We start from the raw sequence: 15752 nt of genomic DNA, 5'->3' as shown, positions 1-15752 counted from the left end.
TGCCTATTCATATTGAATCATTCAATCTTCCCAGAAACTGTAACAACCCCATTTGGGCAAGGTGATCTACGTAATCCTTAGATCTTGGACAATCACATGAAGGAGCCGGGATTACAACATCATATTCATTCCATAAATCTTTCAGTTTAGTAAAGCAAGTAGCTACTGAATCAGTACCCTGTAGTAGTGTGTTGATTTCTCTGTGTATTTGGTATAATCTCATTCTATTTACCATATCAAACCTTTCCTTTAGATCTTTCCAAACTTCTTATGCACTTGTGGCATACACAATCCTAGTCAACAACTCAGAACTTACTGAACTCATTAGCTATGACAGCACTATCGCATTGCAAGTTTCCCATTGTTCATGCAACTCTTCAGATACATCTCTTTATTGCACGCACTAGTTACAAATCCAAATTTACTTTTTCCCAATAGTGCATCCTCATTGATCTACTCCACACACTATAATTTTTAGAGCCAACAAGCTTGACTAGAATCAAGGTAGCCTCAGACACATCTGACGTGCCTATGAACAAAGGATCACTGAGATCTATCTTAGGTGCCATTCTTAACTCTTCAGCAAACAATCAATTAGATGTAGGGATCGAAAAAAAACACTAACAGCTTCCTTAATAAATAAAAAAAAAGAGCTACAACAATTCAGAGTTTAAGCAAAATTTGTGATTCAAGTAGAGTCAATTGCAAAAAGCGAAAAACTCTACCAAATGGAGATCTAAACTCCATAGATTGTTTATCGTATTCCATGATCGAACTGGAGCTCTGAAACCATGTGAAATTTTATCAAAAAACTTATACAAAACTTGGTTTACCAAGCTGCATTAAACAGAGAAGAAGGAGGAAGGGAGAAATTTTACTAACTGTCAAAATCTCTCTGCATAGTTACAACTTACATCTATATATAGGTGTGAATTTACCTTCTGGAATCTTCTTAGCACCTAATCGACTAACAACTTATAACCAACTCACATGTTGTAGCCAAGTCACGTGTGTCAGGAGCCAACTCAGCTCATGTGCACAGTAAACCAATGGAGCAGTGCATAGAGTATGATCACAACGTAAACTAGACTTTCCAATAAAATCTAAACCCATATCTATGTTCTTATGGTCGTCCAAAAATAAGACCATACAAAAACTGAAGCAATTTGCTTTCTCTTATTTTCATTTGTTCGTATATACACCGCCGGCACCTTCATGCATAAAAATCTACACGAACTATACTAGCAAAAGAAAATTCAAATAAGTTACTGATAAACTAAATTTATTTTCTTTTTAGTTAAACAGCAAATTTGGATGCAATATCATCGTAGTGAATTCTCAAAAACAAAAATAGAATCAATTCATAGTTCACGTTGACGGATAGAATCCAACAAGCCAACGACTCAGCTATAGGGAAAATCAGTTCTTGTTGATGCAAAACTTTGATACAAAGTTTATGTTAAAGCATAATACTTATTCACGTCTTTTTGTTTTATTATTTGGTCTTGCATGCAAAAAATCACTAATTTTGATAACTAAAAAGACCATTGAGTAAAATTCTCAATGTCCCATACATCCCTGCAGCAATCATACCCTACTACACTAGCACATTTGTAAACACTCCAATACATTTCCTTCAGATCAGCACCAACTGGTGGCATTCCCACTTGAGCTGCTATCCAGTCCATGTACTCCAGCTGCCAACAAATTCATGTAATTGCCTTTCACTAACTTTAAAGTTAAAAACATTGACACTCAGAAAACAAAAAAAAAAAAAAAAAAAACCAGACCAGAAAACAAAACTCTTGGTATGTGCAAGTTCTAGGGAACGGTCAGATCACATTATGTCTACTTGCAGCCTTAGTTTGTATTTCTTCAAGAGGCTATTTTCACGACTTTAATATGTGACCTCGAACAACAATTACAACCATTGCGCCAATGATACAACCAGGGATAACCACATTCCAAAAGCTAGCTATTGACGTGGGAAAGTCCAAGACCATATAAGTTCTACATAAACTCCCCATTAAATTGATATGGAACTCAAGTCTCATACCTTACAATAGGATCATAACAGCCAAGGCTATCCTTCATTCAGATTTAGAAAGTGTTTGACAAATTCAATAAGATGTTAAATCTTAAGAGTTTCTAAGCAATTTTAGGTCTTCAAAATGGGGACACACAAATCCTTCTCAAGTCTCAACTATATTTCTTTTATAGGTGGACCCTGAGTGAAGTTTTTTGAAAAATAAATCGGAATTATAATTACCTCGTGAGGGTGAAGGCAATGGGTGTGATGTTTTGGGATGCCGTCTTCCTCAAGGTGCCTGTTATGATCCGCAACATCAACTAACATCATCTTCTCAGATGGTAAAATCACCTTTCCAGACAAAACTTGTGCAATCCATTTGGCTTGTAATTCATGCGTGAGAAACACAATTGTCTGAAAAACCTTATATTTGTCATTTCTTGCAATACCTTAAATTCTTCAAGAGCATAATACAATGTTAAAGAGCAGAGGTGGAGCAAGGAATACAAGTAAAGGGATTTAAAAAAGTTCTTCCATGCCGAGAAGATTCCGCAACTAATATAAATGCAAAAGTATCATTTATTCCCTAGCTACATAGAGTAATTTTTCGACGAAGGGGTGCACCCCTCTGGCTCCACCCTGTTAAAGAGGTTAAGAGAATTTGTGTAGTGGATATAACACAATGAGAATATGATATTTGCCAAACAATTTAGCTGACCTGATAAGGTATACCAACAAAGGAGAGGCAGGGAGAAAGCTTTGGAGGAAAGACGTGCTTGTATAGTGGTCCAACAGCACGGTCCTCATGATCTACACTTATTATTCCATTGGTTTCAAGAAATGGGAAATCGTACTTGTACCTGTGCAAGAAAATAACGTTGAAGACATAACCATGTAAAAGTAGTATATTCTCTGTAACGATTTTATGCTTTGAGATGAGATGATCATAGAATTTATGATGATACCGGAGTAGGGAGCAGTCCTAAATTCGAGTTTCGCCGTCACCCATTATCAAAAAGAACTTTTGTGAACTTACACCGCCAAAAAGAGAAAGGTTAGGCCTACATATAAGGGGACGTGTTGAAGCATATAGACATGTATGCGAAAAAGATAAGGAAAAAAAAGTAATTAAAAGTGTAATTGGCGATGCAAAGGAAGATATATATATATATAGTAACCGGTGAAATACCAAACTACACAAAATTTCGGTGAACTATTGAAGCTATTAGTGTGATTTATCAGACAAGTACCAAGTGCTTTCGGCTTTTCCATTTAAGCTTTTGGATAATCAGATGAAATGGTCATGCAATTCAACAAATAACACTAATAACAACGATAAGCTTGTGTATTAACAAAAAGAATCAAGATTTGAACTGGACCCTGTGCAGTGAAGAATGATATCAGCATGAATAGATGATCCATCCAAGAAAGAAACTACACCACTTTCATCAACATGGTCAATCTGCGAAAAAAATCCAAAATCAGCTTCCTTTCGATATCTTCCAATGCGCATTCAACAACATGAATGAATGGGAGTCTTGGCATAACTAGTAAAGTTGTTGCCAAGTGACCAGAAGGTCACATATTGGAGTTATGGAAATAGCCTCTTCCAGAAATAATGCAGTGTAAGAATTCGTACAATAAACTCTTACCTTGCACAATCAAGAAAATTTAAACAATTATATATACCTTTGAATGGTTCCATATATTTGCAGAATTGCCCAATTTTGAAACTTCAGCTTCAGACGATCTTGCTGAAAGATGAACTTGCTTGGCTACAGTGGCTATGTCTTGGCAAATATCAAGCCCACTTGGTCCATCTCCAATTACTACTACAATCTGAATACAAAATGAGTTATATAAACTTGTGTATGTAACTTTAAGGACTGAAAAAGCAGAAAGTACATAAAGGGCTTGCCTGATTCATAAATGGTTCAGGAACTCGATAATTGTGGCTATGCATTTGTTTTCCAGGCCAATTGTTTATACCTTCGGATATTAATTAACAAGATTTAGTTCAATATACAAATCAATAATTCCAATTTTTTCACCATACATACTGTGAGTGCAGCACGCTTAAATTGTTTTTTGTTTAACTCTTACAATCCTAATTTATTTTCACTATTTCTTTTTTTTTTTTTTTTAATATGAAGGTGGTGTCCAGCCAAGTACATGTTATCGCCCATCAAGCAAAAGGAACTAAGTAACTCTGTCTATCAAGACTTGGAGAAATGAAAAGTAATCACATTTTTTTTTCACTTTTGCAAGGATTGATCAAACCTAAAACCCTATGGTTCTCTTCTCACTTCATTGATCACTAGGTCAGCTTCAGATATTTAGAAACTATATAATCTTCCATATCTAAATGTTATATGAGAATATCTTGTTAGTCAAAGTTCATATATCTTGACTAAGAGTGCATATTTGGCAGAAGTTCTAAAATAACTTATCTGGAGAAGAGATGACATACATTCTATACAATTATTCGTAAGAGATGACATACATTCTGTATAATTAATCCAGGTACGAACAAACTGATCCGAACACCAAAAGAAATTATCGGACCACAATTTTCTTCAATAAACTCTAAATAATTCGTCTAACTCGAAGTATTACTTGTAAATTCTTTTTTAGAAAAAACTAAAAGCTTCCAAAATCTATGGCTAAATTAAAACTTCAACGCAAATCAATCATTGTTCAAGCAAAATATGAATTATTATACCTGGAATATTTGCAATTCTCGGTATTGTATGATGTCCATTACAAATCACTACGGCATCAAACAGTTCTTCTGAACTAAACTCATCCGTTTTCGATCTAACAACCCAACGATTTCCCTCAAACTCAACCTGCTCAACTCGTACAACTTCCGAATTGAATCGAATCGACTCAATAATCCCGTAATCCTCAGCAAACTCATTCAAAAACTTCAACACTTCTTTGTGTCCAGGAAAATTGACTCGTTTTCTATTTTCTGCCTTTTCGACAAATGAGTAATCAGTAAAACTCATGACTTCTTTAGGTAGATTTGTTCGAAGGGATTTGTAAAGACTGCTGTGAATAATTTCTCTGTTTGGGTCGAGACTGAGTGGATCAGTCTCGACTAGGGGATTGTATACCCATTGACCACCGAGTTGGTTTGATTTCTCGAAAATTACAACTCGGTGGTCTTCTCTTCGTAGCTCACGTGCTGTTACAAGACCGGCTACGCCTGCTCCAATTACTGCCACTCTACGGGAGTTTGCCATGGGAGGAGACTGTTAGCTAAAAGAAGCACAATGTATGTATGTGTGTGTAAGTTTTTCTCAAAAATGATGATGACTAAGATATGAATACATGTTAGCGTATTTGAAATGTCTCGTTTCCTCCTGCTTTAAATACTTGTCGTCCATATTAAAAATAGAAATTTCATAGCTCACTCTACAATATCATAATTGATTATTATTCTTCCAATTTTGTTCTTGCAAGATTTGTACGCATTAATGTTGATTTGATCTTCCAATACATTTATTTATGGTGATTTACATACTTTAATCAGCACATTTTTATTAATTAAGAAAAAAATTAAATAAAAACATGATAATGAAATTACATAGCTTATTAAGAGACTAGTAAACTCATCCGCGTAGTCAATAATAAAGTTATCGTACTCCTATATTATCGTATTTGAATTTTCTTATCCCGTTTAAAATTTTGATAAAGTAGTTATTTCTAAAAATATAAAATATAAATAGTAATCTTTGTTTCTTTATAAATGTAGTCAGTAGATTGTCTATTAAAAATTTATTTTTGAAATGATCAAATATAATGTCTTCAGAATAATCAATATAATACACTGAGAAGTAACATGCACTTATATCAACACGTTATTTCAAGTTGACAAAAAATAACCTTTATAAGATTCTTTGCAACAACTTACTTTAATATACAGTAGTAACGTCGAGCGATTTGAAAATTAGAAATACACAACATATAATGATAAGGTTTAGGGGATGTCAAAAAGAAAAAAAAAACGATGAAAAGGTATATATTTCAAATTATTTTAAATGCAAAAAAATAAAAACTTACAAATTCGAGGAACAAATAAAGTGCACATTTAATCACAAAAAATAAGAACTTACAAATTTGAGGAACAAATAAAGTGCAAATTTAATCACCCACCTTCACTTTTCACCTTCTTATCTTCTTCAATGTTTTATATGTGCTCAAACAAAATCATTCTAACATAATATGGTAGCCTGCTAGGATACTGAAATTCATTAAATTGATCGACTTATATGACAAAATAAAATTGATTATAGTATAGAATAGATAAAACAATTATATCTGAATTTACTTCAAAATTTATAGAAGATGGGAGTATCTTACACACTCAATCTTCCCTTCTTTTTTTTTTCAATTTGTCAAATTCAGATAAAAATTTCCCATGGATATTGTTATTATTTCATTTGTTTGAAGAAAGGAAAGGGAATTAAAAGATAGAGTATATTCACAGATTTTCAAACAAAAGGAATTTTCAAACCTCACAATTAAAACTTGAGAGAAGAATGGGCACATATAAGCAACAATTTAGAAATGGAAAAAAAAAAAAAAAACATTCTTGTGAATTGCCAATCCCTAATTTCACATAACAGAGTGTTTTGAGAACTAAAAGTAACAAAAAGAATTTACCACCTCAAAAATTTATAGCTTCTAATTAACTTCTGGCAGAGCTTCTTTCAATAATTGACAATGAACCATGAAATGTGAAGCTGATTTGGGAGGGAAATGCTAGCTTTAGCTGGGTTTTATTATGTTGAGAAATGAAGAAAAATGTCAAAATAAAAATAAAAATAAGGAGGAAAAAGATAAATGCAAATGCTGGCCTCTTAGACTTGCTGGTCTTGAATCTCCTTTACCCATTTCAAATTAGAATGACACAGTTATTAAGAAAATAATAATTAATAATATAATTTTATCATTTTGTTCCTCTTAATTGTGTCTTGTTATTAGTTTCAAACTAAGGATATAATGAGAAAAAAATTATTTTATAAAAAAAATTAAGTAAAATGGAACAATAAATTAGAAAATTTAAGATGAGATGGAGATTGGGTGGCCTTTCAAGTTTGTCATTAGCCAATTAATTACTTCAATTTCTTTCTTTCTGATTCCCATAGGCAATTAATTAGCAACAAAAAGAAAAGAATTCAAAACAAGTGGAGTATAATATATTGTAGTTTTCACAATTTATTATAAAAACTTTAATACTATAAGAAGTTGAAAGACGGGGTATTTTTGATAAAAAAAAATGCAAGAGGATAAAACTCGTTCATCTTGAATTGTCCAGGGATATTTGGGTCTTCTCCCAATTTCTATGTTCTAACACACAATTAAGATTAAGAAGTTTGAATCTCGAAAAGCTAAAAGTGGCTGATAAACTGAATAAATGGAGAAATTAGCAAGAAACTCATTGGTATGTTATTCAATAATATTGACTTGGATAGTTATTTGCTTTGTTTATCTTGCTATTCTGCTGTCATTATTTTCCTTTCCGACGTGTTTTGATTACACTTCTATCGAAAACAAAATTGTCAACCCCGACAAAGGTAGGGGGTAAGGTCTACGGACATATATTATATCCTCCCCAAACACTACTAGTGATCGATAAGGCGTGAAATGGTAGTTATTAAGTGAAAACCTAGAGTAGGTAGAACATAGATTATGATATTTAATTAAACAACTGCTCTTAGGTTCTCAAAGTAGTAATCCATCCGTTAAAATTTTATGTGGAACTGTCTGTATGAAATATAAGAAAAAAGTCAAAGACTGGAAATTACTTGTCTTAAACATGTTAGTCATGACTATAAAAGCATGTCATTAAGGTCGTCGCCACGAACAAGTTTAAAGTTAAATTATTTCCAAAATAGAAAGATAAGTTTAATTATATAGCTAGGCACAGCTTGCTGGGGATAAACCCCGCTATAGAAATAATATTTACTGCAATAAAATGTGGAACACAACGATAATACTAGTAATCAACAAGAATAAAAAGAGCGACAATAACACCAAGATTGTTACGTGGAAACCCTTCTGAATAAGGAAAAAACCACAGGCCGGGAGGAACAAATGATATAACTATAGCGAGGGATGTTACGCTTGTAGGTCTGAGTAAAATACTCTAAAGACCGCTACATATTCAAAAGAATAGAGTAAAATACTCTAAAGGCCACTACATACTCAAAAGAATATCCCTCTTTTGATTTTCCCACGGCTCCAAGGGGAAATGAATTTCAGCTAAGTGACCCTTTCCCGATGTGAGATACTTAACACTTTCCTGGGGCCCAACATCGGTGAACAAATATTTGGGTTTATAGAAGAAGTGAATTTTTGGTTCCAAGGCCCCTTTTCCGATGTGGGATACTTGACACCCAACATCGATGAACAAAAATTTGAGTTTATAGAAGAAGTGAATTTTTGGTTCCAAGGCCCCTTTTCCGATATGGGATACTTGACACTTTCCCGGGGCCCAACATCGGTGAACAAAGATTTTGGGTTTATAGAAGAAGTGAATTCTTGGCTCCAAGGGGAAAAGAATTTCAGCTAATTGAAATCCTCATGGAGATCACACTTCCCCACTGACTCTACAATTACCCATCTTATTTCCGATGTGTCAATTACCCATCTCTTTTCTGATATGAGATACTTTAACACTTCCCCGCTGACTCTACAATTACCCATCTCTTTTCCGATGTGGGATACTTTGACACTTCCCCGCTGACTCTGACTCTATAATTACCCATCTCATCTCTTTTTTGATATGAGATACTTTAACACTTCCCCGTTGACTCTAATACCACGTAAAGAATGGATCTTGGGCTTAACTCAACCTCAAAAGTTAACTCGTGAGAGGAGGATTGCCCAAGTTTATATAAAGAGACTAATTACCCATCCCTTTTCTAATGTGGGATAATAGATTTTTACCAACAATACTTTTTTGTAGTATTAGCAATAATTGATGGTTTCGAGATATTTCTTCAGCTTTGTTGGCCAACTCCATTAGCTCTACTTTCAACCTTGTGCTTCTCAGGCTGGGATGATTTCAGCAGTCTGGTCTAGTGTGGAGAGCTCATCCTTCTTGAGGCTTCTTACTGTTTGAACCAAAATAAAATTGGCGCTTCCATTGATCAACATTACCGTTCTTCGCATTAGTAGAATATCTTTGACATCTAAAAGCTTTTATTTGATTTGGTAAAAAGGCATTTGCTAAGTAGTTTAGCACAGCGGTTTCGCAATGTTTTCGCGTTTTTCCTTTTGTACATTCTAGTTTCTACCCTCCTCAGACTTAACAGTGGGATTACATGGCTATGTTGTTGTACTGACTGGGATGATTAATTGCTTTGTTTATCTTGCTACTCTCGCCCTGCTCCCCAGACCCCACCAAATGGGATTACACTGGCTATGTTGTACTGATTTGTATGTTTTTCGAGTAATCCTTGAGACAGTATAATATTATTGATAAGACGTAAAATGACAGTTATTAGGTGAACATCCAGAGAAAGAATATGTTTTAGAACATAGATACAATATTTAGGGGGCTTTTGACCATGAAAACTTTTTACTTTTTTTAGAGTATGTAATTTAAGAAGTTAATAGTGGAAGTAAGTTTAATTGTATAGCTAGGCACAACTCAGGGACTGAGCTAAACATTACTGAATCACAATACAGAGAGGTGTTATAATTAAGCAGCAACACTTAACAAAAGTTATTGTTTGCAACTTTGGCTCATTTTGTTAATTGTCAATATGATAATAAAGATGGACAAGTTTTGTGCCTCTGTGTCCTTAAAACCATGTTTTATTTGAAGGTTTTATAGGATGGTAAAAATGTGGCACTGAAAATTTTGAAACACATTTGATCTTTTAGCAGGTACCATCTGATGTGCTTCGCGAGGACATTGTCGATCTTCTTGATTTCATAGAGAGGTTAAAGAATGAAGAAGATCAAACTGTTCTTGACACGGATCAAATTGAAAAGCTGACATTTTTGTCGGCATGTTTACAACTTTGTCATTACATTTTGGATGGTTCTAATGCCCGAATGTCTTTCTTATCATATGAGGTTCATGATATGGTTCAGTCACTTTTTCATCAATGTGGAGATGACATGCTGGTTAAATTAAAGGATCATATTATTCCTCGCCTCCGTGAAAATATCAACAGTTTTATCATCTCAGATCATCATTCTGAATCAAGTGCCACCATAACTGAGGATCAACTCGTTGAACTCTTGGATGCACTCTTTGTGAATATCCATTATCTACCCAAGGTTTGTGCTGAGTTGATTTTGCCATCAATGACTCAATATGAGCTTCTTCAGAAAGTATTTGGGAATTTAATAGATTTCCATAGGCTGAAAGTAAATGGTTACGTTGAGCATAAGACAATTGAATACATCTTACCACAATTTCAACTTATGGCTGAGAGAGTAGGACACTTCTGTTTAGTCCTTTTGTCTTATGAACTTGATAATAAAGATGAAGAGGATGAAAATGAAGACTCCTCTCAAATCAATTCCATGCTAGTTAAACCTACTTTTGAATATAATTCCAGTTTCACTGGAGGTTATGCACACGTGTTCAACAAATTTGGAAGCTTCAAAGTCTGCTAAAGTTGGATGCTTCGTTACAAAGCTCCTAGAAGCCTCTCCAGACATTCTTGGAGAATATCTTATTCATCTACAACATCACATGGTTAATGCTATTACTCCTGGCACCTCAGCTCGAAATATTCATATCATGATAGAGTTCCTATTGATTATTCTTTCGGATGTGCCCAAGGACTTTATTCATTATGAAAAATTATTTGTTCTATTGGCACGTGTTGGAGCACTTATCAGGGAGGTATCCATTCTTGTTCGCAACTTGGCAGAGAATGCCAAGGAAACAAACGGTGCAAGTCTAAACTTGCTGGAAAATATTGAACTCCTGAGGAAAGATCTCAAGAATGTTTTCTTGAAAGCCCCTTCAGACTCATCTCAGCTCCGCTTCCCCATGAGTGATGGACTGCTATTCATGACTCTTCTACTCAGAAACTTAAATGACTTGCTCAACTCCAATGCTTATTCAGTTGTTTTGATTAAAGAAGAAATTGGTCGAGTGAAAGAACACCTTGAACACATAAGATCATTCTTCGGGAATGTGGAGCAAGAATTGTAGAGAGATCTTTGGACTCGTGTTCTAGATGTGGCACGTGAGGCGGAACATTCCATTAACTCAATTCTTGCCAGATATCATGGTCTCTTGCAGCTTATTTTCTTACTTCCTGATACTGTAGAAAAGATCAAGCTTGTCAAAGAAGAGGTACAAGAGAAGATCACCAAGAAGACGAGCATCACTTTTGCAAACTCTCCTAACAAGCCAGTTGAAAGTAAGTCATCAATAGCTGGTAAAATAATTGTAAGTTTTGAGGAGGAGACAGAGTGGATAATTCGGAAGCTCACCAGTGGACCATCTGAAGTAGATGTCATTTTCATAGTTGGCATGCCAGGGCTTGGAAAAACTACTTTGGCTTACAAAGTATATACTGACAAATCTGTTGTTGATCATTTCGACATTCATGCTTGGTGCACAGTCGACCAGGAACGTAATGAGAAAAAGTTGTTGCAGAAAATTTTCAATCAAGTTATTGGTTTGGAAGAAAGATTCAATGAGGATAACATAGACGATGACGTTGCTGATAAGCTACGGAGGCAATTTTTTGGAAGGAGGTATCTTATTGTCTTGGATGACTTGTGGGATACTGCAATGTGGGATGAGCTAACAAGACCTTTTCCAACTGAATTTCAGAAAGGAAGCAGAGTTATTTTAACTAGTCGAAAAAAAGAAAGTGGCTTTGCATGGAAAATGTCACAGTGATTCTCTTGATCTTCGATTATTAAGACAAGAAGAAAGTTGAGAGAAAAGGGTATTTGGAGAAGAACATTGCCCTGATGAACTAAAAGATGTTGGAGAAAAAATAGCCCGAAAGTGTGATGGGCTCCCTTTGGTACTTGATCTGATCAGCGGAGTCATTGCAAGGAAGAAAAAGAAAAAGGCTTCGTGGCTTGAAGTTCTAAATAATTTGGAATCCTTTATCTTAAAGGATGAAGAAGAAGTTATGAAGGTTATACAATTAAGTTATGGCCATTTATCAGATCACCTAAAGCCGTGCTTTTTGTACCTTGCAAGTTATCCAAAGGACAAAGATATTACGATCTCTGAGTTGAAAGATTTATGGAGTGATGAAGGACTTGTGGAACCAACTGATTTGAAGAGTGTGGAAGAAGTAATGGAGGTTTATGTGGATGAGTTAATTTCTAGTAGCTTGGTAATCGTGAGAGGTGGTAGGGAACGGAGATGCCAAATTCATGATCTTGTGCATGATTTTTGTTCGATAAAAACTAGAAAGGAAAAGTTGTTTGACTTGACGAGTTCAACTGTTCCGTCTTCCTCTTCTTCTTCTTCAGATCCGATGCTACGTGGAATGACCATTCATTATGATGAAGATCTTCATATGAATGAATTTCCTTTCCAATCCAGAAAAGAAAAATCGTTGTGCGAAACACCTCCTCTCTTTGAAGATACACTTGAAATATGAATTTTGGCATACCTGTGTTCTTCTGTACAACTGTCACTTAAGACACTTGAGGCTTCTTAAAATGTTGGACCTGAGGAAAGTAATTTTGCCAGATACTTTGCTGAATGAAATAGGCATGCTTGTTCATTTGAGGTGCTTAATCATTCAGACGAAGGTGGAGGCAGAAGCTCTCCCTCCGTCATTTTCAAACCTCTGCAATCTAGAAACTCTGAAGGTGATTAACTGGGTATCAAACATGGTATTATCACCTACTATCTGGAATCTTGCAAAGCTACGACATGTGGACACCCGTTGTTGCTCTGTCTTTAATTCAGATATTGGCAAACCAACAAAGTTAGAGAATCTGACATCATTAAAGTTTCTCTACCTTTCCTGTTCGGTAGACTCAGCGGATATTTTCAAAAGGTTTCGCAATCTTCGAACCCTTGAATTCATCATGGAGTTTTCAGAAGCAGAGCAGATTTATTTTCCAAGATTGGATCTCCTTAATAAACTTGAAATAGTTCACGCATATTTTGAGAGCAGTGAGGGTACACATGTACATCAATTTGCTTTTCTCTTCCCTTCGAGCTTGAAAGAAGTGAAATTGTGCATCAGTTTCAATCTGACATCAGATGCACTGTCAGGAATTGGGAGATCACTACCCAACCTTCAAAAGCTGAGACTACGCACAGCAAGCATCGAAGGAGGAACATGGAGCAAGTCACCTTCCACAATCTCAAATTTCTGACATTGGATAATATGTCTTTTTCTGAATGGCAGGTTATTGCAGATGAATCTTTTCCCGTACTTGAGGAATTATATATAAAATGTGATAAGCTTATAGAGATCCCAGAGAGTTTTGGGGATATTGCTTCATTAAAGCTTATCAAAGTGTATGGAAGCCCTCAGCTTAAAGAGTCGGCACTCAATATTAAGGAATATGTTGAAGAAATTACGGGAGAAGACAAGCTTGAGGTAGAAATCGGATCGTAATTGACTGACGTTACTTGTGTTCTTTAATAGAATGGATGAGATATTGTATGTATGCACAATACAATATTTTCATACTCCAAAAAGAATTGATATTGGCCATCTGTTTTGAGTATAATAGAGATAGTAAGATTTGGCCGTGGCGGCCGAGAAATTTAAGGTTGTGGGTGCTCAAAAAAAAAATTTATAAAAAATAGTATGTGGCTATAGGGATTCGAACCTAGAAAACTGGACGTGGGAGTCAAATCCTCAAGCCACTACACCCAACCATATGTTTGTTCTTTGGGTGCTTTTTAATAAATTATACCATTTATTCTGTATTTCTTATATAATTATACCTAATCTACGTCGAGTTTAGTGGGTGCCGGAGCACCCCAAAATTACACATGGGTCCGCCCCTGAGATTTGGTATTGGTCATATTTTGTTTAAAGATGATAGAGAATCCCTTCATCGGGGTCCTTTAAAGATTGAACTCAACAACATATCCGGTATACTCTCATAAGTATGGGTTTGAGGAGGATAATATAAACACAGCCTTACCCCTATCTTGAGAAGGTATAGAGATTGTTTTCGATGGATCACCATCAATGATTGAACTCTAAAACTTAAATTCTCTAGACTCACGTTTGAATGAAGCCCTATTGGATTTCCTATACTAGAAGAGTTTTCCAAATTCGCACATTGCAAAACTTATTTTTAAGGACAGTTTTTTTAATAAAAAAAAATTCCATTACCAGAGGATTGAACCAGGGTGTCCTGTATCCTCATCAAAGCCCGACTAAGAATTGGTTCTAATTTCTTTTTTAAAATTTCACCTAATCCAAGTGAACATCCTAATTGGTTGAGTATTTTCAATGTAAAATTGAATATAACTTCTCTTCATGGAGTTAAACTGATTATAACTTCTGCCCTTGGTATTTTTTTTAATATAAAAAAGATTGTAACTACTCTTAATTTAAATCTAGTTCTCTTTTACATTTTTTAGTTTATCACTATCCTAATATAACTCTTTCGTAGAAGTCGACACAAATTAGGTAATTATCATTTTAAAATAATTTAATAACTGAATTTTAATCAAACTTCAAACTTCTTTATCTATTTTATTGGTGAAAACCCTCGCAGGCACCATACCAAGGTGATGGTGAGTGGAGAGAAATAAAAATGAGAGAGTCTTATTGGTGAAAACCCTCACGGGCACCGTAAGGCGATGGCGAGTTCAAGAGAAAAGTGAAAAGTTAAAAGAAAGAGATTTGTTGGCGAAAGTCTTTTAAGATGTCGTCAATTGAATGTGATGTATGGTCCAATGGATTTGAAGAAGCGGCTTCGCGGCAAAGGCACGAACTCAACAACAAATGGGGAGTTTGGATAGGAAGATCAGGCAGCTTAATCCAAAATGCATGTCATACTCATTAGAGTTGGTTGCCGTATTCAGATAAGTTTTCTTTTTGAATATGAGACATTGCCTTTTTCTTTCATTTACATATTCATGCTTTCTGTCTTTTTATGTCATTTATCAAAATAAAAGGCACCATCATTTCTTTACATTTCAAGTCAAGTCTGTGTCAAAACAAGCGAGAAAGGATTTCAAAATTTACTACCAGTCTTTCTAATTATATGACGAAAAGCCAAGGACCAGCACATGAAAGAAATATGATCGTAATTCAACGCGATGCAAAGGAAGTCTATCAACCGACAGGCTGTTGGATTCGTGGAAGCATTCATATTTGGGAAAAGTGTGCACCTCAGAGGCATGGTAAAATGGAAACCCATTGTTCGAGTCAGAACTCATTTCCCTCAATCTAGATCCGGGTCAATGATGCGGCAAGACAGGGCAAGTGTCAGCGATTTGGAACAAAGATTAAAGGAACGAGTGCTGGGGCAGATACCTGAGAAGCCAAGAGCTGCAAGCCACCACTAAATTTTTAACTGACAAATTTTCTTTGTTGAAATAGGGGCAAATTCGCTTCACTTAATTCAGCTACCATTGGAAATGCACATCCATGGTATTTTACTTTCTGTTCAGGACCCTCCTGAAAAATGGGACTTTACTTTCTGTTCAGGACCCTCCTGGAAAATGGGATTTTACTTTCTGTTTAGGACCCTCCTGAAAAATGGGACTTTACTTTATGTTCAGGAC

General features: G+C 35.2%; 1 protein-coding gene and 1 pseudogene across 8 annotated transcripts; one reads left to right on the top strand and one right to left on the bottom strand.

Moving 5' to 3' along the window:
* Nucleotides 1-1410: 1410 nt before the first annotated feature.
* Nucleotides 1411-7299, bottom strand: LOC107870329 (flavin-containing monooxygenase FMO GS-OX5). Of its 8 annotated transcripts, none has more exons than XM_047412514.1 (9): nt 6701-7299; nt 6191-6267; nt 4752-5293; nt 3948-4018; nt 3719-3868; nt 3409-3491; nt 2748-2889; nt 2270-2443; nt 1411-1697 (listed from the first exon to the last, which is right to left on the bottom strand). In XM_047412514.1, the coding sequence occupies exons 3-9, from the start codon at nt 5275-5277 to the stop codon at nt 1536-1538; spliced, it is 1308 nt and encodes a 435-aa protein (XP_047268470.1). In that variant the 5' UTR covers nt 5278-5293; nt 6191-6267; nt 6701-7299; the 3' UTR covers nt 1411-1535. The 8 variants fall into 8 exon arrangements, with proteins under 8 accessions (XP_047268470.1, XP_016572300.2, XP_047268472.1 ...); XM_016716814.2 differs by having other exon boundaries at nt 6704-7299; XM_047412516.1 differs by having other exon boundaries at nt 4752-5260; nt 6701-6870.
* A 55-nt stretch (nt 7300-7354) lies between these two features.
* LOC107870328 lies at nt 7355-14005 on the top strand (annotated as a pseudogene).
* The last annotated feature ends 1747 nt before the right edge of the window (nt 14006-15752 follow it).

This window comes from Capsicum annuum, chromosome 5 (assembly GCF_002878395.1).
Source record: "Capsicum annuum cultivar UCD-10X-F1 chromosome 5, UCD10Xv1.1, whole genome shotgun sequence".
NCBI lineage: Eukaryota > Viridiplantae > Streptophyta > Magnoliopsida > Solanales > Solanaceae > Capsicum > Capsicum annuum.
Note: the sequence above shows the minus strand (reverse complement) of the source record. Positions and strands in the feature narration are given on the sequence as shown.

What these genes read in the sequence shown, in the direction of transcription:
- LOC107870329 (XM_047412514.1), bottom strand. Translation starts at nt 5,277, where the DNA reads ATGGCAAACTCCCGTAGAGTGGCAGTAATTGGAGCAGGCGTAGCCGGT. An exon ending in ATCATTCTTCACTGCACAGG is followed by an intron (nt 2,890 to 3,408) that starts GTCCAGTTCAAA and finishes TTTCTTGCACAG; the next exon opens with GTACAAGTACGATTTCCCAT. An exon ending in TTGTTGGTATACCTTATCAG is followed by an intron (nt 2,444 to 2,747) that starts GTCAGCTAAATT and finishes AAGGTTTTTCAG; the next exon opens with ACAATTGTGTTTCTCACGCA.